The sequence below is a fragment of the Branchiostoma floridae genome, chromosome 5 (genome assembly GCF_000003815.2).
Source record: "Branchiostoma floridae strain S238N-H82 chromosome 5, Bfl_VNyyK, whole genome shotgun sequence".
In the NCBI taxonomy this organism is placed as follows: domain Eukaryota; kingdom Metazoa; phylum Chordata; class Leptocardii; order Amphioxiformes; family Branchiostomatidae; genus Branchiostoma; species Branchiostoma floridae.
The window spans coordinates 14,883,292-14,908,053 of NC_049983.1; the positions used below are offsets into that span (position 1 = coordinate 14,883,292).

The 24,762-nt window shown below is 42.3% G+C and overlaps 1 protein-coding gene across 5 annotated transcripts in view; it reads left to right on the forward strand.

The window, feature by feature from the left end:
- LOC118415375 (metabotropic glutamate receptor 6-like) overlaps window positions 1-22,337 on the forward strand; it is a 71,497-nt gene extending 49,160 nt beyond the window's left edge. For 2 of the 5 annotated variants that reach the window (XM_035819932.1, XM_035819933.1), the window contains exons 4-12: window positions 422-703; window positions 9,691-9,825; window positions 11,312-11,530; window positions 12,029-12,116; window positions 12,575-13,556; window positions 18,516-18,723; window positions 19,446-20,810; window positions 21,065-21,169; window positions 21,357-22,337. In XM_035819932.1, coding sequence (XP_035675825.1) covers window positions 422-703; window positions 9,691-9,825; window positions 11,312-11,530; window positions 12,029-12,116; window positions 12,575-13,556; window positions 18,516-18,723; window positions 19,446-20,810; window positions 21,065-21,169; window positions 21,357-21,448 — 3,476 coding nt within the window. In that variant the 3' untranslated portion in view covers window positions 21,449-22,337. The remainder of the gene's footprint in view (window positions 1-421; window positions 704-9,690; window positions 9,826-11,311; window positions 11,531-12,028; window positions 12,117-12,574; window positions 13,557-18,515; window positions 18,724-19,445; window positions 20,811-21,064; window positions 21,170-21,356) is intronic. The other 3 variants (XM_035819934.1, XM_035819935.1, XM_035819936.1) reach the window with 3 other exon arrangements.
- Window positions 22,338-24,762: the final 2,425 nt, after the last annotated feature.

The window sequence follows — 24,762 nt, forward strand, 5'->3', positions numbered from 1 at the left end:
ACATTCCGTATGAAGTCACTGCTATTGTCATGTCAAAAGAAAGTGGAAATTACACAATCACTTTACATACCCCATGTATTTTTTTTTGTTGCGTATTACTCGAACAAACTAATTGGCAAATTAAACAAAACATCTCACACGTCGCGCCAAAGAGAAGATTTCAGACATTTCAATTATAACCTAATATGTCTTTGAGCCAGACTGGCAAATATGCAGACGGCACTAAAGTGTTAATCGTTAGAAATGACTCATCACGTTGATAGATATCGATCCATTGTCTTCATTGTCCTTTGAGAAAATCACCGAATTCATGGGATGGGAGAACAGTTTCAAAGTCTAAATCAAAACCTAAAAGACATCAAATTATTTCGAAAAACGGAATCACGTTTATGAATACAAAGCTCCCCGCTATCTTTTCCAGGGATATGTATAGCAAGCGAAGAGAAGATCTCCAGGCGTTCAGGTGCCCCAGAGTTCCTCAGAGTTGTTATGAAGCTACAAGAGAAGTCCAACGCACGGGGAGTGGTCCTCTTCGCTAACGAAGACGACCTGCAGGGAATCCTCAGCGCTGCCAGAAACCTGAGTGCCAACTTCAGCTGGGTGGGATCTGACGCCTGGGGATCCAAGGCAGCCCCAGTCCAGGACCACAAGGATGAAGCAGAGGGAGCTATCACCATACTACTGAAGAAAGTGAACATACCAGGTAGGGAAACGTTAAACTGTTATTACGATGTGTGCTTCTTTTGTAGTCATTGGAAAGGGAATGGAAGCCACTGCCCAGGTATCAAATAGCAGCAACACCACATCATGAACACCTAATGGGAATGCCACCATTCGTCATTGGATTTGAAAGAAAAAATCAACTCTTAAAATGTTAATTCAGTTCAGCTCTAACTGTTCAGCTTTGAACTGACTTGATTCATGAGTGCTTGGATTAAGGGCAGATATTGAATATAAAGCCATTCTAGTCCTTTTTATAAAGCTTCTTATGAACATTCATAGCCACCCGCGGGCCCACTAAACCTTTGACTCTGCCGTATCGATCAGCAACTGCATTGGTTGCCGCTAAACGGCACCAGCGGGTAAGTACTCTTGGAATGGACAATATCAGTTGAAGGGTGACGACGTCTTACGAAACTGAAATTTGCTTCATCCACGAGTGAGTAGATATCATCTCTAGGTGAATCGACTTTAGAGGATTGTCGCCTGGCTGTTCATTCTTTGTGGATCCCGAAGATTGAATAGCACTTTCAAAGTTAGCCATGAAATAACCCAAGCACATACTATATTAGGTAGTATAACTCCATACAATTCAAGGATTGGTATGGCATCATCCTTATCCAGTTTAGTTCAGACTTCATGACAAGGCTGACGATTTATGTTATCTGTCAGACGTGCTGGTCGTATATCTAATTGAAAATCGTGTTCAATATGAGAGATGCATTTCGAATAGTCACATCGAAGCATTAGATACTGTGAATAAATGGTTCAGTGTTTTACTTTGCTATTTTTGCATTGATGGATCTCATGACGACTGCAAAGATGGGTCAGACGCACAACATCAGATGAAATGGGTGTAGCATAACCCCATGGCGTCCCGATATACGAGTTCAGATGAAATGTAATTTACTATGACACCAGAGGCATTCCTTGATTCTGATAAGAGAGTAATACTTAATCCTTATGGGACACCGTGGGCCTAAGACGGTATCATTTTACCTAGAACCATAGAAAGTGTTCATTCATCTTCCACATACCTAAAACTCCCAGAGACACAAATGGGCAATTTGGACGCTATCAATGGGGCCATTTCACCTTTTAGCGGCAATTGCTTTGATACATTTGATTGTCAGCCTGTTGTCTTGGAATCGTGTTTCGTTTTGACTTACAGCATTCCGAAAGAGGGAGGCAGGAAGTCAGATAACTTTCGTGACTGTGGTCATTACCTTCGTGATGAAGATTTTACTTCCTGTATTGTATGTATCTGTCTACGTATCGATGTGATAACTCAAGAATGCCCGAATGGATTGTCTTAGTATTTGGTATGTATGTAGTTATTCATGAGACATCAAATGTTTAATTTCTAGGGCTCCTAGCGACTTCTTATGATAATGCAGTGGAATTTACATTTTTGACTCTTTTGATCAAAATACGACTTATATATATCAAATATTTTACATATTTAACATTTCGGTGAGAAGATGATCATTTGATACGATTTTTTAATTATGCCAAGGAGAAACACATTTCCATGATCGATATGAAAGATACAAATGCGTCAGTCATAATGGTTAACAAAATTTGACGAAGGTAAAATAGAGGTCGTGGAGTTTTAATCTTCGGCTGCCTGATAACGTTGTAGTTTTCTACTGGTTAAATTCAGACGTACGCGTTTTGGTCGCAAATGGCCCAGAAATCAATAAATGCAGCGGTGCGTTGACTATTCAGCGCGAATCTCACGAAGAAGGTTATTTGGAATACCTTAAGTAATCCTTCTGAAAGTGTGAGAGGAATAAAGTAACACCGCAGATTGCTCAAAGTAGTCGTGGGTTCTTGGATCAGTACCAACAGCAGGCCTGAGTGTCTGAAGAATGGTCTGGGGAAAAGCCCACTTCCACATCCGGGCGGTGATCATTCACAGTTGGCCGGTACTCGTACAAGTGGAGCTTGTGAACTATCGGCGCGTTTACACCTCACATGTGGTCTCTCTGTGCGCATGGCTCTCCTATATCACATGTGATTAAGCGGGAACGCGCCCGAGCTAGGCACAATGAACAGCCAAATGTCACAGGTAGACCCTCTGTCGACTCCTGGGATATGGCCGATTGAGACTGAGCTAGACCGAGGCGGGAAATGGCACGTCTGAATGTAACGTTGCAGCGAAGGCGATATATCAATGTCAGGGTACGTAAGGATCGTACTGTCGGCAAAGCCAGTTACGAACAACTGAGTTGAACAGTCTTTATATTCGCGACAGGAACGACCTTTACGCAGAAGCACACTTTGAAGAGAATATGTAAATGATATGAATGCACAATGAGTATCTCGGGCACCCCTCTAGACGATAAGCATGGGAATACTATCAATCATTTCAGACTCATCAAATCCAGTCTGTACTCAGGAAACACATGTATCAGATAGAACAACAGCATGATTGATGTGTGGTCGTGACTGTGTGTATCAATCAGCTCTATGAATGAATGATGGCTGCCTCCGCGTTGTAGGTCCTAACCCGTAGGTTTTGGCATTTATTAAACGCGTTCAATGGAATGACAAGTAAAATGAGCTCCAGGTCTCCGGGTTGTCTGTGTATAGTTCGTTTATTCACCAGACAAATTTATTGTTTCTCGTTGCTATTCTACCATATATAAGCCATATATATATGTGAAGCCTGTGTCCTGGGTTGTGTTACATAGTAAGGATGTCAACAGGTCAGCGATAGTTTGTGGATTAACTCCAAGGGACTATTCCCTGCACAGCTTGTGATGAAGGAGTAGAATCTGATTATCCGCCAGACTAACTGTTGATGCGGTTCTCTACGGAGATGCGTGTTCAGAGCACAGCAATATGGCGTGTTAGGGAATACATAGCATATCGCTTAGCTATATTTACTGCACTGAAGTGGGAAACTTGGGAATATGGTCCTAAACTTTAAATGGGTTCTGTAATGTGCTCTCCTCGCTACTGGTAAAACTTATCTCTTGAGCTGATGAAAACTAGCAACAGCTCTGACTCAATATTAACCCCAGGGAATATCGGACACATTATCTCTGTACCGTATAGAGTTGAAACAGGGTAAGTGTTCTGAATTAATCTTCAATGATTGAATTTACTCCCTCGCGTCTTTTCCTCGACCTTTTGCTCTTGAAGTTTCGTGATCCAGGCAAGTAGATATGAACCTGACCTTAGGTAGGTATTTTTTTATTAGAATGATATCCTTGCGCGCATCGATTTTCGTCGCTTCAGTTCAGAAATATTTTGCTATCAATATTTATATATTAAGAGCTGCAAAATATAGATATTAATGACCCCAGTCAGCCTTGCAATGCTAAAGAAAAAGATGTGAAAAAACAAGACTGGTTTTTCAGGACATACCATTTTCGGTGTGTTCAGTAATTTTCTCAAGCTTTCTCACCATTTTTTGTATTACACTATTTGATCACCTTTTGTGAAAGAAAAAAAAATCTTAAGCATTGTTTACCTGGTGTACCATGTTCTGTGTGTTCAGTAATTTGTTCAACCCTTCTGATCAATTAATGTGATGTATTACATATCTGATGTATCTGATGCATTACATAATGAAGTCACATTTCTTTTGCTTTTTATTTTATTTCGAACGCTCGCATCAGTTTTAAGGTACCCAAAGGATGTCATCCATACAATCAAATCAGAATGACCGTACATTACCAGGGTTGGATGTAAATAACCTGTACCATTTGCTTCAGACGTCCACAGGCAACGGATGTTCTTTCTTTAGTTTGTATTGACCCTAAGCAGGCCATCAACACCTCTCCGGCGCCACCGGTTGAATCCAGACGCTACCGCCGACAGTTCTGACATGCCAAGGGTAATCAAAGGTCCGCAAAGCAAAGTAAAGCAAAATTCGTCAGGCCGACTACTTCATCAATGGGTTAGAGGTTTGCGTAACCATTGCAGCAAATTGACTAACTGGGACCTTATGAATTTGCGCTTCACAGCGTAAGACAGGGATTTCGAAGCATAGCAAGATGGGTACTGTATATTATCACATTATTTTAGTACAAAAAAGTTGTTCAGTAAAAAAACTACTTTTACAAGTGATAATGGTTGTCACAATACTAACGATCTCATTATTTCAGCAGTACATGTAGGCTCTAATTGAATTCAAAATAATATGATAGAGGGGTACTATCACATTATTTCACTAATAGACACAATCTTTGTCTTCTTTCCAGTGAAATAATGCGATAGAGGGGTACTATCACATTATTTCACTAGCAGACACACATTTTTGCTTTTACTAGTAAAATAATGTGATGGAGGGGTGCTATCACATTTTTTCACTAATAGGCACAATCTTTTTCTGTAGGATGAACTGTTCGCAAACTTTGCGATCAGATATTTTAGTATACTGTGTCGATGGTGCAGAAATATACGACTTCAGGCAGGGCCAAGTCAGAGATAGATGGATACACATTGGCCAAGACCCATCAAACGGCTCGATTGAAACGGGAATCGGTCAGCGAATGACCGTTTAGCAAACAAGACCACTCAGTCTTGTCAGGCTCTAGTACGTGAAATACTCCACTAAACTAGTTTCTTACACGTGATTGATACATTCACAAATGCCTCCCCACATCTACGACCAATTACATCGCACAGGAAATCTAGTAATGTGATTTCCTGTTGTCTAAATTTCCGGTTAACAGATATGTACAGCTACTCCATTCAGCTCATTGTTATAGCGGGCTCCACGGTCTAGGCGTTTTGTCCACGTCCAATCGGCCACGGTTTGGGAAAACGCATACAAAGTAAATGAAGGAAAATAGATGTCCAACGTCAACTGAAAGCACGCGCTGAGAATAGAGATATGTACGGCAACAGATAATTGAGACGTGCGAAATCTCAAACCCTAATGGTGGAAACAGTCTGCGTGGGGTTCCCTCAATACGTCTTGCTAACAGGGTATAAAGGTCGGTAATAAGTCAAGAGGAATGGGCGATTAGCTGTCCAGATTATGCTGAATTGCAGCCGGACTGCAAGGTCACACGCAGCCACGCAAGGTAATGCTATCCCCTGGGGCAGGAAATATATTCACGCCATTATACCACCATCGGCAGCTGTTGGAATCACCTGATATCCATGTTCATCACTAGCGAAGAATGAAAACAACACATTTGTGTTATTAAGACTAATGATTCAATCTTTTACGTAGCCTTAGCTGTGTAGAATATTCTGCTACATTGGAATTAGTTGTTAAGAATCACAACTTGTTATCCGACATCAGGCTACGAAGCGATTCTTATCAAGGAGTGTGGTAGTGCGTTCGATGTCGGTTTTATTGGAGAGCAGAAATGCGGAAAATAGAAATCCCTATGCATACACACCGACAGGAACTTGTAAGGTCAAAACAGACGAATAGACATATCCTCCAGAGCTAAATCGTTTGTCAACTAAGGGCGCGGTCACATGTAGGTCGTGCGGTCGTCTTACGATTGCTAACTGTGGACATTTGAGAGGACAAAAATATCTCCTGAAAATCATATGGCATCAAAAACTTATGACGATCGCACGACCTATGTGACCGTGCCATAACGTATAACGGTATGGAATGCCCGAGTGAGTTTATTTCTCCTTGTAGTAAGCCCGATATCCATTTCTATAACACCTAGATACCTGGAGCGCCTCCTATATCATACCTTCCTATATATCTCTTGCCAGTGTTTCCTGAAGGTTCACACACAGCATTGCGAACTAGCACGTACGTAAGTGCCGACCTTTCACACACGACAGTAAGAATCTAATACCTCGCACAAAGTCGAAACGCCCTGAGTCGTGTTGTAAAAATCCAGCTCCCTAGCAGGCACGCCCAAGAGTCCGGGAGAACCTTGGAAAATAGTCAATCAACAGGGAGATAGGAACAGAGGGGGTGTAAAAAATCAGTGAGTCTGTGAGTGTTGCCTGTTCGTGAAATATTAATTGATCCTCATACATACCACGTAAAGGCGAAGCTGACCACGATTGATAGAATTGCGTGTAAAGTGACTTGGTAAGATCACTTAAGAATTGCGTACCATTAATTTGGCTCTGAAACTGTTAATGACAAGCAACATTTCCATGATTATAACTATATGAATACATGAACCACATGACACACTACGTAAGTACATTCCAATCTAATGTATATTGACCGTTGGCGTATTTAAAAGTTGAGGCATGTCCCAAAGTTCCAGTAATACAAAACGGACCAGAAAGTTGACCCAATTAGAGTTTCAATTCCCGACAAAAGGCACCTGTGGAGGCTGATGAGGAAACCATGGACAAGCGTATTGATTGCTGCGGAAATTAAAAGTAAGAACGTGGCCTGGGTGGGCATTTTCTTTTAAAGAATGGACGTGACGTGCATGTACCTAATATAGGACTTATACAGTAGACCATTTTAGTACATCTCATCAAAGTTAGAGGTTTCAATCTCGTCTCAACCTGCCAATGATTTGATTCATATACCCAGTAATCTGTCTGTCTTGCATAATAGCATTAATATAATGGTTATAAAATGAACTAATGCAAAAATGATTAAGATTGCGAATAGTTTAGGGCAAACAAATCACCATTCTGACAGTAACTTGATTATACTTATCGGCAAAACAAAACATTCACCAAAAATCGTATCATGATTTTATGATAATCTCATTCTTATTGAAACTGTCATACGCTTCTAGGGTGATAGAAACATGGCGACCTACAAATGAAAGCTTAGAATCCATAGTTGTACAATGTGCATTTAATTGCATCTTGATTTAGAGGTAAATGTAAATGTAAATGTTAAAGAAAGTTCGGAACACCGACCAATGATAAAATATTTTCTTATTACCTTTACCAAGAAGGATATGTTTCCTGCGCTGTATGTATGTGGCGTTTCGGTGTGTGTGTGTGTCTCATGTGTGTATGTGTGTGTGTGTGTGGGGGGGGGGGGGGCTGTGGTGCGTGTGTGTGTGCGTGCGTGTCTGTGGTGCGTGTGTGTGTGCCCGTGTGTACCCCAAACTCGAGATGCTATGGATGGACCCTTATTTTTCTTCATTACATGTACCCATATGCATATCTATCATCATGCCTACTGCGAAGAATGTGTGTAATTTATCAGAGTAAATCATTCTCCAATATTCAGACATAATCTTGGAAAACAGCCTATCATAAACACGTATATACATACTAGTACACATGCTTGTGCATGTCAACATTTCTGGGTAATACGTCTCAACATACACCATTGAGTAATAAAATCCTGGTCTCCAAACAATAACATGTAACTTTGTATCCTGCTTGAATAATATTCATAACAATCTATAAAATTATGTGTCAGATGATTTTATAGACGACATTTTGTTTCTGCAAGAATGTTTAATTCGTAACTACGGACTATCAGTCACTGTATCCCACACATATGATTACGTACTCATTACTTTTCAGATGATACAGGACTGATGGATTGATGTAGCTTCCACACAACTTGCGCACGCTAAGTCTAAGATAACAAGATAGCAGATTATTTAGTTAATGAAAAATGTCACTAATTGATCCCCAAAACCCAACGCACGTCAACGAATCAGCTTAACATGTTCAACCACATGAACTGCTATATCAATAACAGAATCATATTATAATTAGCTCTTAGTCACTCGTATATTCTGGCACCAGTAAAGAAAGAATTAATTGGAAAATGACACTGTAATCATTATTGAGATTGGTGGATGTATGCATTGGTACGAAAGCGCGGAATCCAATTAAAACTTGTTGGAAGTTTTGTGGCGTTACGTCCCATGTGTCTCGCGTGTGTGAAAAGCTATTTTCTTATAATGGAGTATGTCTCATTCAGGACGGCACTGAGATGCCGTAGGACAGAAATGTTGCCATATTATGAAAAAATATATACGCTATTTCTCATACGTAGGAATATAAAGATGATTAACTCATCCACAACGTTAACGTACGCTGCCAGCTACAAACACAAAAGACCAACATTAGACTTATAACTCATTTTGTTAACTCCGTGGGAGACATTAACACTAATAATATTTAATAAACCTTTCACCATAACCTATCAATATGCTACTCATTTGCACTACTTCAAAGAAATTTAAGTTGTTTTTCATCGATTTTTTCGAACCTTTGTTTATTTCATCTCTCGTCAGTCTAAAGATAAATCAGCAGCAAGTTGTCTGCCTTTCCTCTTAGCTGTAACTGTCATTGCTACAACATATGCAAAGATTCGCACCCTGCTTTTTACTTGCGGAAATGGACTCAATCCCATTCAATCTCTCACTACTGTGATGGGATAGCCCATAGAAGGCATGGAGATAATCCTTGTCTTTCGGCACCTCGGACCGGCAGGATAGCTTTTTACCCTTTTTAATGGATGCACCATCAAGACTGTCGCACTTAGCTGCCTGCCCCCTGATACCCGCAGTTCCGGACTGCCGGATAAGCCCCACCGGTGACGTGAACTCTCTCATATCTTTACGATAGTGTTTTATGTCTGCCAGGAGAATGGACATTAAACGTTGTCTCTGAAGTCATCATTCTGTATAGAAATTGATCTCCCCTCAGTTCTAGTTAATGGATGTACGCATGACTGCCCACCCTGGGGGCGTTCCTGGTGGAGGAAACAAAATGTCAAGGACTGTTATTACATGACGAGAACTAATGAGCCCCTTCCATGCAGGGAAAAGAAATGTAAACTCACGGTCCAGATAATCACTTACGAACGTCTTACCTCCCCTGACCATGGCTTATCAGCAATGTGACTGGTACAACAAGGAATCGGCTCAATCTGGAACACACTCACGACCACTGAGGCAACGTCGACAACTAATCAATCTCTTTGTATACTCCAGCGGAAATAATTATTATGATTGTATCCTTGGGGATCTCTTTCCCCTCAAGACTACGAAACGTTTGTCGTAACATTGATATTTTTGTTCTTGTTTGTAGGGTTTGATAAGTACTTCACCTCTCTGAATCCTAAGAACAACAACCGGAACGCGTGGTTCACAGAATTCTGGGAGGAAACCTTCTACTGTAAATACAACATGATGGACGCCCGTGATGGTGTGCGGCAGTGCAGTGGTGAGAACTGTTTTATTCATCTATAAAACTATCCCTGCATTGGTACTAATACCTATGGAATCTGTTGACTACAACTGTTTTACTTCTGGCTACAACTTATCAGCCTTCAAAACAAATGCTCATCGCTATCTCATTTGTACAAGTATTTCTAACTTCTTAGTTCATTGCCTTAAAGTGGTTTGGTGACCTTGCTCTGAACAATTTCGTTAAAAATATTAATGTATACATTTTGTAGGCAACAACATAAAGCAGCCATACCCATTCTATATCACCAAACAGACACACCAAATCTAGACAGTCTGTTTTACTCTACTTAAACATTGGGCTTGACCTATGGCCTCCAAAAGCTTTATTATCTATTTGTAGTGGTACTTGCTTGATTGCCGATGAGTTTGAGTTTGTCGATGATGTTTGACTGCTGATGAGTTGATCTGTAGATCTTGATCTGAACATTGTCTTAGTTGTTAACCCCTGTCATTGGTATCATTTGCGTTATCATTTGTGTACGGGCTTTGTTTGATACCAGAATCCAGGAAGAATAGACATCAAACGTAATTAACATATGCTCATGCTCCAAATCAGTATCGAAAGACACCATGGCTAAGCCTATGAACGCAGGTTTGTACAGGTAATGCACCACAGTATGACATCTTCATGATTCCAATGAACCCTAGCCTCATATTATCCCTTTAGTGGTACTTTTTTTGCACAACACTTGGTATTTACGACGTGCGTGCCAATGGTTGAACCTAGGGAAGTAAACTTACGATACCTCCGGAATTCATGGTAATGATCAGTTGGGCAGCCTTTTCATCAAAGAAGCATTCCCTTTATTGGTGGTAAATGGAGCAAAATTCAACTTCATGCGTAGGCGTTGTTAGGTTGCCGTTTCAGAGCAGCTGAAAAGTTGTCAAAGTCAAAGAGAGTTTAAAGAGAGAAGGTACGGCGGGTCTGCGCAGCCTTGATTGGCCTCCGGGGAGGTATCTCCGCGGCGGGAAGCAGCTGGTTCGGCACGCAGAAGGGTGGGATTTCCGTTCAGCACGCTGGAGCAGAAAATTGCTCATTAGAACGGGGCGTATCATTAACAGGACCGAATCTTTCATTCCGCCCTCAAGTGGAGGCTCTGCTCTTCCAGATGAATGTCTCTTCAAGGGTTTTATTAGCGGGTTGTATGAAGCAGAGGCAGGAAAGTCAAAGGGAAGGTTCTAGATATTCAACTACCTGCAAAACAGTCAGACCGCATATTGGCTTCATGCCTGTTGCGTACTACAGTGGGTAAACCACTTCATACTTCCAACCTATTCAACCTTTAGTGTCTAATGTGATTGTATCGAGTGCTGTTACTTGGCTGGTTAATCTTCAACATACCACTTAAACGCAGCCAATTGTTGCGGTTTGGAGATGCACCAACAACACTAGCATGCAGGAGGTTACAAGCAAAGAGGTCACCAAAAACAGCCATGTCGTCTTTTGTTTTATGACATAGGTCGGGAAAAGTTAGGCCGGGATGAAAGTAGAGGTAGCAGATACCTGCAGGAAGACAAGGTGCAGTTCGTGATAGACGCCGTGTATGCCTTGGCCATTGCTTTCGACAGAATGCACAAGGAGATCTGCGGCCCCGCCTTCGCTACTAAGATCTGCAGTCAGCTCAGGGACATCGATGGCGAGCTGCTGCTGTCCTATATTCGAAATGTTTCGTTCCATGGTAAGGAGTGGCATTTGCATGCGCACAAAGTACTATCATAGACTTAAATCGTATCTGGTTACGCACAAGGTGTTAAAGTCAGAACTCAATACGATCTGATTGCCGTAGTTGATACAAGTATTATGAAGAGTATGCCTGCTGCAAAACTACTTTTAGGAATATGCGACGAGAAACTATTCACTATGGACTGATTATGAGAAGATGGACTAATGTTATGTTGACTATTTTGAAAGTGATTATGGAATGTTGAACTGTAAATTACTGTGTGTAGTATTAATAAGGAAAGGCCAACAACAGTAGCTCTGACCTCCTTCGCCCTTGAAGTCTTGAAAATCGGCTGAGGCCGACGATGAATCAAGGTGAAATTAAGGTCGAATAAGGAGAAAATATATAAATGTAGTAGATAGAGTTCAATCTTATCATTGTGTACCTCTGTCAACATGATCACCCTTTCATCGGAGTTCCCTTTTGTCTAAAGCCCAAATATCACCTATGTAGGTGCCAGCGGTGACCTGATTTACTTCGATGAAAATGGAGATGCGCCTGGAAGATACGACATCGTCCAGTTCCAAAAGTTAAATGGCAGGTACGTTGAATTAGTATATAGATGACTTCCAGCTGGACTGCAATCCATTGAAAGTTCTGAATTTACACGGCACGATCTTGATTCAACAACGTAAAATAGACATGGCATCGGCCTATGACACCAACATGCAACATTTCTAAAATATCCTAGATAACCATTTGCCCCTTGTAACGTTATTCAACATCAAACCGCCCAAGATCACACTCCAAACGTTTGATTCCTGCCGGCAGGTAATCGAATTAAGCGTTATACGTCAATGACGTCAGAGTGAATATTGCAGTCGGTCCAAATCCAGACACCGAGAAGCAAACAGTGCTAATTCATGATGATTACATCCATGATTGCAAGATACAATTATTGAATGTGATCAGAAAATGTTGTACTTTGTTTTTTTTGTGTCAGAAATAATTTTACGTTCTTTTTCTTCTTAATAACGTTAATCCAATCTGTACTTGCAGCTATGAATATGTCACCATTGGAGACTGGAATGGGACCTTGCGACTAACCGGGACGTGGTCCTTCCCAGGCGTCTCGCGCGGCCAGGTCCCACAGTCCGTGTGCAGCCAACCCTGTGGACCCGCCGAGAAAAAACTCAAACCCGAGAAAGGCAACGCCTGTTGCTGGCACTGTGTAAAATGTGACGGTTACCAATACCTGTTGGACGAAAACACGTGTCGAGACTGTGGAAAAACAAGAAAACCCAACGCCACTCAGACCGGCTGTGTGCAACTGGACATCAAATATCTGCGGTGGGATTCCGCTTGGGCCATATTCCCTGTGTGTTTTTCCACTCTGGGCATCGCAGCAGCCATATTCGTTATCACAGTTTTTCTGAGATTTCAGGAAACGCCAATTATTAAGGCTTGTGGGAGAGAACTAAGCTACATGATACTGTCTGGCATCCTCCTGGTGTATAGTGTAACATTCCTACTGGTGGAGAAACCGTCAGCAGCCGTGTGCGCGATCCGAAGGCTAGGATTGGGCCTGGGACTCACTCTTTGCTACGCAGCACTGCTCACCAAAACGAACCGCATCTACAGAATTTTCAAACTGGGAAAATCGACACCGAAGAAGCCAAAATATATCAGTCCAAACTCCCAGGTTTGTATCTGCCTGGGACTGGTAGCAGTGCAGATGCTAGGGATGATTGCGTGGCTCATAGCGCAGCCACCGTCCAGTAAAGTGGAGTGGTTCAGACCACGGGATCCACAGTTCGCTACAGGGATGCTGCTGTGTGGGACCAGTGACGTGTCCTTCATCTCCTCCCTCTGCTACAGCATGGTCCTGGTGGTCATGTCAACAATATACGCCGTCAAGACGCGACACATCCCAGATAACTTCAACGAGACCAAACACATAGGCTTCGCAGTGTACACTACCTGCATCATCTGGCTCGCCTTCATTCCTATCTTCTTCGGCACATCACAAGTCATCAATAAGGTAACTACTCACATCTACGTTAGCATTCGTATCTATAAAGGGCTTTGTAAGAATGGCGCGTCTTATAGCTTAACAAACTATATAGCTACTCCTGAAACACTATCTGCAGTTATCAGAGATGGGATTTTCCAGAGTAAGACTAAAGTATCAGCAATCTATAGGAAGTTCGTTCAACTTACTAAAACTAACATTCCACCGGAGACTCATCAGTACCGATCGTGATATAACACACTGAGTACTAAGTGTTGCCCTAAAGATGTACTTGTGAGATAATGCATGAGAAACCGGAAGCTATGACGCACAAAGATATCAACACGTTTGATCGCAGCAATTTTCAGCCTCCCAAGAGTAGTAGTATGCCCGTTTTATGTTTGCCAGTTCGTTCCGCTTGAGAAGTCTCTTGGGTTGAAATTGCCACAGCTAGATGAAGACAAATGTGGAGGAAAAACCAAGTTTGAACAATGGGGGCAAATAGGGACAAAAATAACGCTGCAATCTCAACAAGACAACGTACTTGTATCTCACAAAGAATGTATACTTTTGAAACATCGATGTCCCGATGAAGTGAGATTCACTGTAGTTAACATGTACAGTGGGACCATGACCATAATTTCAAACTGCATATTTTCATAGATGAACATTCACATATTAGGACATTTGATCGTCACAAAGTCTAGTTTCTTCCGTTCCGATGGTCTACCATTAGAACGTGTCCTTCTATTGGGTTGTAAAACTTAATCTACATGTAAAACGTGAATTAGAGCTAGAATCGTGCAGACTGTGAAGTCGGAAATGAGATTGATTTCTGCGTTGGTGTTGAATCAAGAAATACGTATCTACCAACACCTTTACGCGTATTGTATTAAGCACATGGCTGAGGTCTTCCGTCTTGTTCCTGATGGCGTCACCTTTTACAATAATCACATTACCCGGCTAACGTCGCCACGCCTAATCAGCGACTAATATTGCAACAACGTGATTTAAGGCTTACGTTAAGACGTCTCTGCCATGCAAACAGCCTTTTCCTGTCGGGAATGTTTTACCATAATTTGCTACATGAAATTGGTCATTAATTACTTCTTTCCAGGCGTTGATCCGCTTGGAGACGTCAGACATTTGAGCTTCATTAAAATGTATCTGCTATGAATCATTTGCTATGTACGATGATTTCTATGATAGCCTGGGACCATCGTCCGTAGTAACCGCTGGCTCAGTCGTTTTTCTTGCCAAGCACTTATATCAGCAGTACCTGAATCCGTGTTTAGCAAACGAAAACATTGATTACCACGAAGGATGGTATCCAGGCTATTTCTATGAAGAGTAATCGAGGAAATGCTTTCAATGTTTTCAATGAGGAAATGTTTTCATTGCAAAAGCTTCATCTTCCTTTAGCGTAATTAGTAAAGAATTAATCCGAATCAATCCTAGCAATTGTTAAGTTAAACTGCTAGAGCAAGGTCCCGTGAAGTAAGTCTACTAACAGTATGCTGTATTTCGTATGCTCCATACGCTCTGCACAATAATGTTCATTTTTCAATCCGTAAGCTCATACACGAACACGCACAATTCAAAGTCCAAGCATGCTCGCTTATGGCCACCATTTATTAGTTACGAACGCTTTACCACCCTGGACCGTAGGCGGAAGTCCACCTACATTGCTTCAAACTAAGTTAACTCCGCATTCAAGAGAAAGAGGACGATACCCTGAAACTCTGATATATGCTTGTGTAGGCGGTACTTTCAATGAACCCATAATGTTTGCTCATTCCGCATGGAAATTGGACGAGCACGAGACAGAAATAGGGTGGCGACTTGGAGGGAATTTGCACTTCCTCTAACGTTTGGCTGAACACAGCTCAGCCATTCGGAACGCGGAGGCAGACAGCTAATAATCTTCGGAACGTCAGACCTCTGCGTGGCGTCGTTTCCACTCCAGAGCACAGAATGATAGAGGACCTCGGCGCTGGATCAGAATGCTCCGAGAATCCCCTTAGATAATCATGCGTATGAGACAGGACTTCGCTTTTAGTTAATTTTGTCTACGGTTTACGCATACACCATAGGATCATTTCCCTGCAGGCTTGATTCAATGCCGGTCGGCTATATTAACAGAGGGTTATTTTTCAGTCATTAGATGTCAATGATTATGACACCCTGTAGACCTACCAAATATTACAGGACACGTCAAGGGGTGATGCTACTATGTCTAAGCGATTTTCCTGTAGTCTCTCATCTGAGACCGGTTCTGGTTAAGCGGACTGCAATGATCGGTCCATACATTATAGCGGACCACCCCCGCGGTATGGAGGCACACTTCCAGCCACCTGTGCCGCGCGATATACTTCTTAACGGCTCCCTTTCGGTCCTTCTCTCTATTGTAAACTACGTGCAATTACGCGTGATGAATGGTGCCCGACGCCGGTCGGTAATTGGTCGACAGTAAGCCCCAGGACGCCGGGAAACGCGATATCTCATGGGCTCTTTGTAAAGAACTTGCTATCAAGTACACTTCCGTCTATCACTGCAATCCCATGGATGGGCGCACGGCTTAGGTTACATTCCATTTAGCAGAATCAGTGTCCCTGTGCCTGATGTACCCACCTACACACTCTGGATATTAGGAGTAAAGCTTAAATTTAAAATGACTTACACCACTGTAATATATTGTAGGCGTTTTAAAGTGTAATATCTGGGGCTACTTGTAACAGCACTACGTATAGCGGCGATCCCAGCGCTTTCCAAATAGCACGGAAACTTATAAGAACCTTATTGATATTCTTTCAACTCCTATGATATGTTTGTGTCCCTCATTAGGACCAAGCTTGGCGATCCACGGAAAAACGTTTGATCGCAGCAATTTCCAACCTCCCAAGAGTGGTAGTTAGCTTGCTTTGCGTTTCTCTGACAGTTCGTTCCGCTCGAGAAGTCTCCTGGGTTAAAATAGCCCCAGCTAGATGAAGACAGATGCGGAGGAAAGACAAAGTTTGAATAATGGGAGTAAATTGAGACATGTGTAACGCTACAATCTCAAGAAGACAATGTACTTGTAACTGACGAAGAATGCATATTTTTGAAACACCGATGTTGCCCTTGACGCAGAAGGTACTGTAGTCAATAGTGGGACCATGATTTTGGTTTTAAGCTGCATACTTGCATCTAGATGAATATCCGCATATTAGGAAATTTGATCGTCACAAAGTCTAGCTTCTTCCAGTCCCGATGGTTTACCCATTAGAACAGTTGCAGCAAAGTTGTGCCCTTCCATTGGGCTCTAAAACCTTATCCAAGAGGTGAATGAGAGCTAGACGTCATGCAGACTGTGATGAAACTGTACATGTGATTAATTTCTGCTTTCTTTCTTGTAAAAACAAATGTTCCGGAAAGGATTATTTCTGCTGTCACTTGAATATGGATTGTTAGAAGTTATGTCCTAATGATGATCCATCTCAAGGCTGCTATTTTTGGAAAGCAAAGACATGTCATCGTATCTTCAATCACAAAAAATGCCTATTGCACAGGGCACTTCTCTAATTGCATTTTTTCGTCGACTAAGGAAGTAAGTTGGGATTCATGTCAACCGAAGCGTACAACATAGATCACACACAGAATCACAATTAAGTTGGAAGACTACAGATGTCAGCCACTTGTGAGACTGATTTGTCTTCAGGGAACGGCCGACTGGTTGACGCTTGGCCTGCACACTGTTGCTTGCGTCGTTTCGAGAAGTGTGGTCTTTCGGAATCAATTTTTGCACACTGCGTCTCGGTTAGTTTTATCATATAATCAATATGACCTTCAGAACTAAAGATAATCACAACTGCTGCTCCTACGGTAGATGTCGTGCAGTCGTTCTTATCTCACTTATTCCTTGACACAACAAGTCCCAAATCCTGACCAAAATCACCAAGAATAATTCATGACACCCTTTTAGCCTTCAGATACGTGACATGGAGACACATTGCGAATGGCATAGTCACCTTGACAGGGGTCATAACAGTTAAAGTCTCGCGTTAGTTTAATGTCACATAGGCGATCAGACAAGAAGGATAAGAAGTCAATGGCGAAAACATAATTCATTACACCCTTTTAGCCTTCAGATACGTTACATGTTGTGAACCTCACAGTCACCTTGACAGGGGTGATAACAGTTAACGTGTCCTGTTAGTTCAATGTTACACAGGCGATCAGACAAGAGGGATAAGAAGTTAATGGCAAAACCACTTTGACTCCACACTTGCGAAGGGGCCCCATTAGGTGCCCTTTGAAATATAACGGAGAACTCACTTAACACCACTCAAGAGTTGACCCCCGAGCAGTATCTTAGCTCAGTATATCAGACAAATATTCCTAGTAAATCCATACACCACGATATGCAAAGCGCAGTCAGAATCACGCTAGTATGCCTCTTGGCTTCAGGAATAACACGCCACTGTTTACGCACTCCCTGTCTGGCTTCTTTAAATACCAGCTAATGTACCAGTCTTGTGATAGCGTGTCGAGTAGTTAACTCCCTTGTGCTCATCTCAACAGAATTCCTGCTGTGAATAGTATCTTTTATATAATCTCTAAGCAGAGGAGCGTAAAAGCATGAGAGATCAACTTGCCTTAGACATCAGACTTTGATAGTTTCCCTATGGGAATAGACTCTACCCACTGTACCAACGTGATATGAGGTTGTCAAATAAATCTACCGATATATGGGCAAAGGTACTTTGGGAACATTTACCCCCAAATGTGCAATACAAAAAAATATAAATTTAATAGCAGTGGCTCCAGTCCCCAAAACTTGAAGAGTCCTTCTGTTTTCTCTATCTTTTAGTTTTTTTTTTGTTTCTAAACACCATTTTCAGACGGGCAAGAAAGAATATGATAAAATGTATACCATTTCATAATATACTACAGGAATGACTACCTTTTACAAGATCTAAATACTAAAAAACACAATGTTTCCATTTACAGGAAGAGATCCAGTTCATGGCCCTGTCGGTATCCCTTAGCCTGAGTGCGACCGTCCTTCTCTGCTGCTTGTTTGCACCCAAGCTGTACATAGTCCTTCTACATCCAGAGATGAACGTGCGGCCTCGGCGCGTCTCCAAGCAGGAGGCCATGGTCCAACAGGCCGTGGCCAAGTGGAGAAAGGCCGTAGAGGCCCGTAAGACATCCATAGGTGCATCGTAGTCGTTTTATGTTCTGCCGTAGTATAGGTTAAACGTTTGCCCATCGTGCCGTATTGCCATGCATGTAAAGCATGTGTGGTTGCACCTTGGTGCTCGTCATCAGAATGCATCAACCCATCTTTCACCCATGCATGGTTTGCAGCATGCTACCTGAGTTCATACGAAGGGCATGGCTGTTTACAGCACTGAACACGGCATGGGGAAACGTAGAGGGTTATGACAAAACCTTTGGAACACTTGGTGACATTCGTACATGTTTAACAAAGCATTATGAATATACATCACCTACTCCCGTACAATGTGTCTTGCTAGAATAACAGCCTGAAAATTGCGAGACGCAACCCAAAAACCAAAGCACATGTACATTAGGAGAATTCTCAAACCTCAAACACAGCACCGCCGCTGATACCAGTAGTGACAATATTCATATCGGCAGAAGTTCAAATTGTTGTTCTGAACCCGTATCGAAAATTTGTGGCTTTCCCATGGGGGTAAACACACACTAGGGTAAGTTTGGTTGCTAACATCACACAGATGATATAAAGGGAAACCCCATCTGGCATCACGATACCCATGATGTCATTTTCAAGTCATAACTTAATCTGATATTGCTTCCTAGGTCGATAAGTGATCAAAGCGTACAAATACACGTATTTTACAGATCAACATATTACTATTCTGATCTAACGAATAATTTACATGTGATGTTTAGCAGATCCCAACGAAACTGCAGAGACCTTGACCACCGTGTTGTCTTCAAGCGAGGCTCTAGTTGGCCCCAAAGACCCAAACGGTCACCGGGTGAAGTGGAGATCCGACCTGCTGGACGGTCCCAAAGACGACTACCGAGGAGATGCGGAGGGGGAGGAGGCTGCAGAATCTGAGCCAGCCACCAGGTGGAGAAAGCCGCAAAGCCGCCTCTTTAGACTGGACGGAGAGGAGGACGAAAAGATATTACTGGGGAAAACTTCGGTAGGACAGATCAGTCCAGCCAAGCTAAGATGGCGCAAAGTTGCCGCTCTCGCTCTCGCCAAGCAGCGAGCGGGTGAACTGGGGAGAAGCTCGTCAGGGAATCATCTAAAAGAGGGTGTCAAAATTAACGAAAACCAGAACCAGATTTTTCCCCCAGACGGAGAAAAGATAGGACAGTTGAGTCGTTCGCCATATTCCCGGGACAACCTCCCCACAAGAGGAATACTCACCAATAGAAACACCAACGGCAAGGAACTGGAGAATGCCGGCAAACACAACTCTCTCAGAAGAGGGTCGTTACAACCAGAAGATATGCGTGTCAAAAGAAACATTGCTACAGATAGGAGCAGCGATTCTGTCCACAGCATGGGGAACAAGTGGAGAAGGGGCTCGATGCATGTAACCACACTGGAGGAAAAGAAAGAACCAGAGCCGAAACCACCTCAACCAGCTCCACAGACTAAAAAACCCGAGCTGTTGCGAAAACAGTCGTCTCTCGAAGATGACAGCAGAGTAAGACGTGCCAAAGAAAGCTTTGCCGGCTGGAGAAAAAAGTCAATGTCGGAAGACAGTCCGATAGTGAACAAGGTTCTTGAGAATCTTGCTCCTAAGGAGGAGAAAAAGGAAAGTAATGTTCCAGATAATCTCCCCGCCTGGGCGGCGGCTGCCAGGTGGAGAAAAACCGCCTCCTCCAGTAAACTGTTGGCACAAAGGACAGCCGAGCGGCCCAAGAAGGCCACACCTATTCCTGAAACGTCACAGACGCCGGGCAACCGCGAAAATTCAAACGTCTTGAAGAAAACAGATAACAGTATAACCAATAACCCCACGGACGTCCGAGAGGGGCCCTTTGGATTTCTTCAGGATAAAAACTCTAATTATCAGAACCCAGTGCCCATACAACCACGGGTTCGAAACCCGCCTATGCCTCATAACCCCAATCCAAGCAATCCGACCACCCTTGGGAACAAAAGGTCGTCCAAGGAGATTCAGGATGAAAGCCCCACATCACCAAAGACGGAGCTACCGGGAATTGCTTTGATGGCAATAGCAAGATGGAAACAGGCGGCAGAGGCAACAAGGAAAGCGAAGGAGAAGGCAATCGGTGAGTTATAGTGACCCCGTTACCTGGTGCCCTAGATGAAACATATGTATACCAAGGTAAAATGCAGCAAGCTAAGCAAACGAATGCTATATTCATGAGCAATTTCAACGGAAACGATACGTCAAATAGTGATGCCAAACCGCATAAGCTTGATTTATGTCTGGGCATTAAAACTTCATGGGCCTTTAGCCATCTTAGTCAGCCTTGTTTCCTTTGTACATTTCGGCATTCATTCCCAATGTCTTAACCTCCAGGAAATGTTGAAGGAGTGTTAGGAAATATCTTCCAAAGCGAGGAAGAGGAGGCCGCCGCACAAAACCCTGCTCTTCAGAGTCAGCGGGCTGCAAGACGTGACAAGGGTGAGTATATGGGATTAGGATGTTGATAGGACATTCATCATCATGGTAATTGTCACTGTCAGTCTGACGGAAGTATTTCTAGCCAGGAAAGGTACGTCAGTATTATTTCTATTCCCTATGCAATATTAAAGCTGTTTAGATCACATGTCCCGTATAATGAATATGCTTTATTTCCCTATACATGCAGCGTTCACCAATGGCGGAGTGTCCGTTAAAACAAAGGACACGTCGGTTCGAGTAGGAATCCCAGGCAGTGAACACCCGCCGAGCCACGTCTGACAGGAACTGACGCCTTGCTTCACCGTAGAGCAAGAGCTACACAGACTATTAGATACTCCGGTAGAGGAACTGTTGCCTATTTCGTCGCCATCTTGTCATTGCCAAACCTTTCAGTGGCAAATCGTCCGATATTGTCGTGAATATAAACGTGAATGTGCACAGCTAGCGCGGAAAGGACGTTTGTTGTGTATTATATTTTGATCAGGCGTCTCGTATTACGGTAAGCATGTTGAAATCGTCCATTGCTGTCACTAATTTGGATAAGCTACAGGAAAAAAAGAAATATCTACACTAACAGTCTATAGGTGTTGAAAATTCGTGCTCAGCTCCGTGCCCTCTGCCGATGTTTTGAAAATGACAGCTCCTAAAACCGGTCTGTTGCACCTCACAGGAAGCTAGAGTTTAATTAACCCTATTCAGACCGGGCTGTTTTGGTCATCCCTGGACGGGGGGTGGGGGGTGGGGCTTTTGAGGCCCTCCACTTCTAAGTCCTATAACTCTTAGACGACGTGTCGTATTGCAACCAGATTTTCAGGAAATTATATTGACATAATATCTGACAATTTTAAGACGTTTGACGTTACGATAACGCAATATGACGTAATTATGACGTCATCAATTTGATTATATTGGCCAGACCCATAAAAAAGGGTATTCTAAGAAAACTTCAAGTTTTGCTACAAAAATGTAACAGCAAGTGCAGATAACAGAATGGTAATGTTTGTTACGACATGTATTGCCAATCGCAACTTCAATGACGTCAAACTGACGTCATAAAATGACGTCATGCACCATCTAATATACCAGTTGGGATCCGCCATATTATATCCACCACCTTGAATTTTCAAAAATACTTTTTTTGCTACAAATAATCACAAAAGGTAATGGAAATAGACTAAATATATTCTCAACACACTTAGATGGTTTTTGATGAAAAAATATCAGGTAGTTACAAATTCTAAGGGATAATAAGCTTGTTTTTCCTGACCTGGCCATACGGTCCGCCATCTTGGATTTTGGGCTGATGACGTCATCAAATTAGCATAATTTATGAATATCTAATTATGAAAGATATTCTAAATAACATAGGATTTTATTTATGTAAGAAAATAGCAGCAATATAGCAAATAAAGTTAAAAAATACATTGTTAGAACCGAAATTAGCGATTTTTGGCAAAACTGCCTATCAACAAACGGTTGCCATGGCAACAAGAAATAATGAGAATTTCGCCAAACTTTTTGAAATTGTTACCAACAATATTCTAGGAAAACTCACTGAATTTGGTGGCTCTAGCATAAGCCGTTCTGGCGTTATAAGACATCAAAGTTGCCGCAGGCCTCAAAAGCCCCCCCCCCCCCCGTCTGAATAGGGTTAAAGCACACTAACATGCAGGCTATTGTGCCGTCTCCAACTGTGGTAGTAACCTTCTATTGTCTGGGTATTTTGAAATCAATAATGAGAAAGGGCACTACGAGTGACAGGTATTCTCGCACTAACTTTTTCGATGCGATCAGGAAGCCATGTAGCGACTTTGAATGTTATTGCAGTTCAAATGGTTAGCATTTCATGTTTACGAAAATCGTCTGATGTACACGAATTGGTGGCAGTGATGTCATTGTTGTCAATTCACGTCACATCTTGGTGAGGTATGTCGGCGTACATGTAAACTGTGATTTTATCGGAGATATAAGCTACAGATCGTATGATATGATGATTATGTAAATGATACGCCTGGAATCATTGTGTCATATAATAAATAATAGGCATATCTGGAGTAGGAAGAATGCTAGGACCAACTATCTTTTTATGGTCGATACAACGTTATGTGACAATTGCATTTTGTGCTCAGCCGCAACTGCAAGCCAGGTCGAGTGCTAGCATTCTTCCTCTTCCTTGTCACAAGTGTTACAATGAGTGTCATTCTAGAAACGTTTGTACAATAGTTGCTGTGCTTCCACTTTCGTCAATCTTTTGTGACCTACAATATTCGATGTATTAAAGAATTGTATAAAGATTATGAAGGTAAAATGGCACAAGAAGTCACATTTTGAAACAAACCGATTGTGAAGTTGTTATTGAGTGTCCCCCAAAACACACGTCACATGACGTTTTTAAGCATCTCCTGTAGACTGGACCTCCCTACGGATCGTTGTTTTCTTGATGTGAGTGACGGCATAGCGGCTGTCCGTTTCGCAAATGGTCGTCACCATTTTAGATAGTCGTCGCAATATCGCTGACCACTTGCTACAGGATACCAGTGTTACAGGATTGCAGGAAACCAAAATGTATATAAGGCAACATTTCATTACAACAAACAACTTTACAAATGTAGAAACTGAAAAAAGAAACTGCAGCAGCTAGAGTTCGACGTTCGAGTCAAAAAGGAGCAACCCTAGCCTAATCCTTAATCACGAAACATCACGAAAACATCACGATACGGATAGAGCGTACGTGCTTAACACACTTTAAGTGATGGAGCTTACGTCGGCATACCGTGTGTTACTACTCGCAGTCACACCCTAGGAGACAGATCTGGGCCATATACATCAACATGGCCGTTTGTTGTACACACTTCATCACATCATTTACCTTTGATCACGGTGAATAAGATTCGTGCAGAATCTCCCTTCTGACATGTACTAAGTCTAAGGATAAATCAATTACTCTGGCGTAAATTGCCAATCTGCAGGGGCTTTACCTCACGGATTATTGATATGCCTTCCGATTGTGAAATCTAACACGAACCCTAATTACATTGGCTACTTCGTTCTGCCGTTTCTATTCCAGACGTTTTACCTTCTGGCTGTACAGTATGGTGGGCAAAATGTCCCCCAAGCTTTTATCAGACTTTCCTAAATCTACAAAGTTCAACATTAAGTGGTACGTAACAAAGCTGCTCACGCGAGGATGTAATGATCACGGTGGTTTCAAACAACTTCAAACGCCCTGTGGATAACCAATCGATTGCTCTGGGACCCTCGTTATAGTTGTATCCGACCATGATACAAAGACAATACAGATAACGAAGCCCGTACGGGGTAATCCATCCATCTCAATCCCGAACACAACTATTGGACAGATTTAGAGCATGTTTGGGCTCTTCTCACATTCCACCTGTCACTACCGAGGGTAATTTATTTTGGTCTATATCAGGCACAGAGACCCATACCGTTACATAAATTAAAACAAATTGACAAGCATACAAAGCTGAATACATCAATACATGTATGTACAAGGAAATAAAATACAGTGGTGGTTAACTTTCTGAGGACTTTTTGTACACTAGGGTGATGTAGTGCTGTCAGAAATTGCT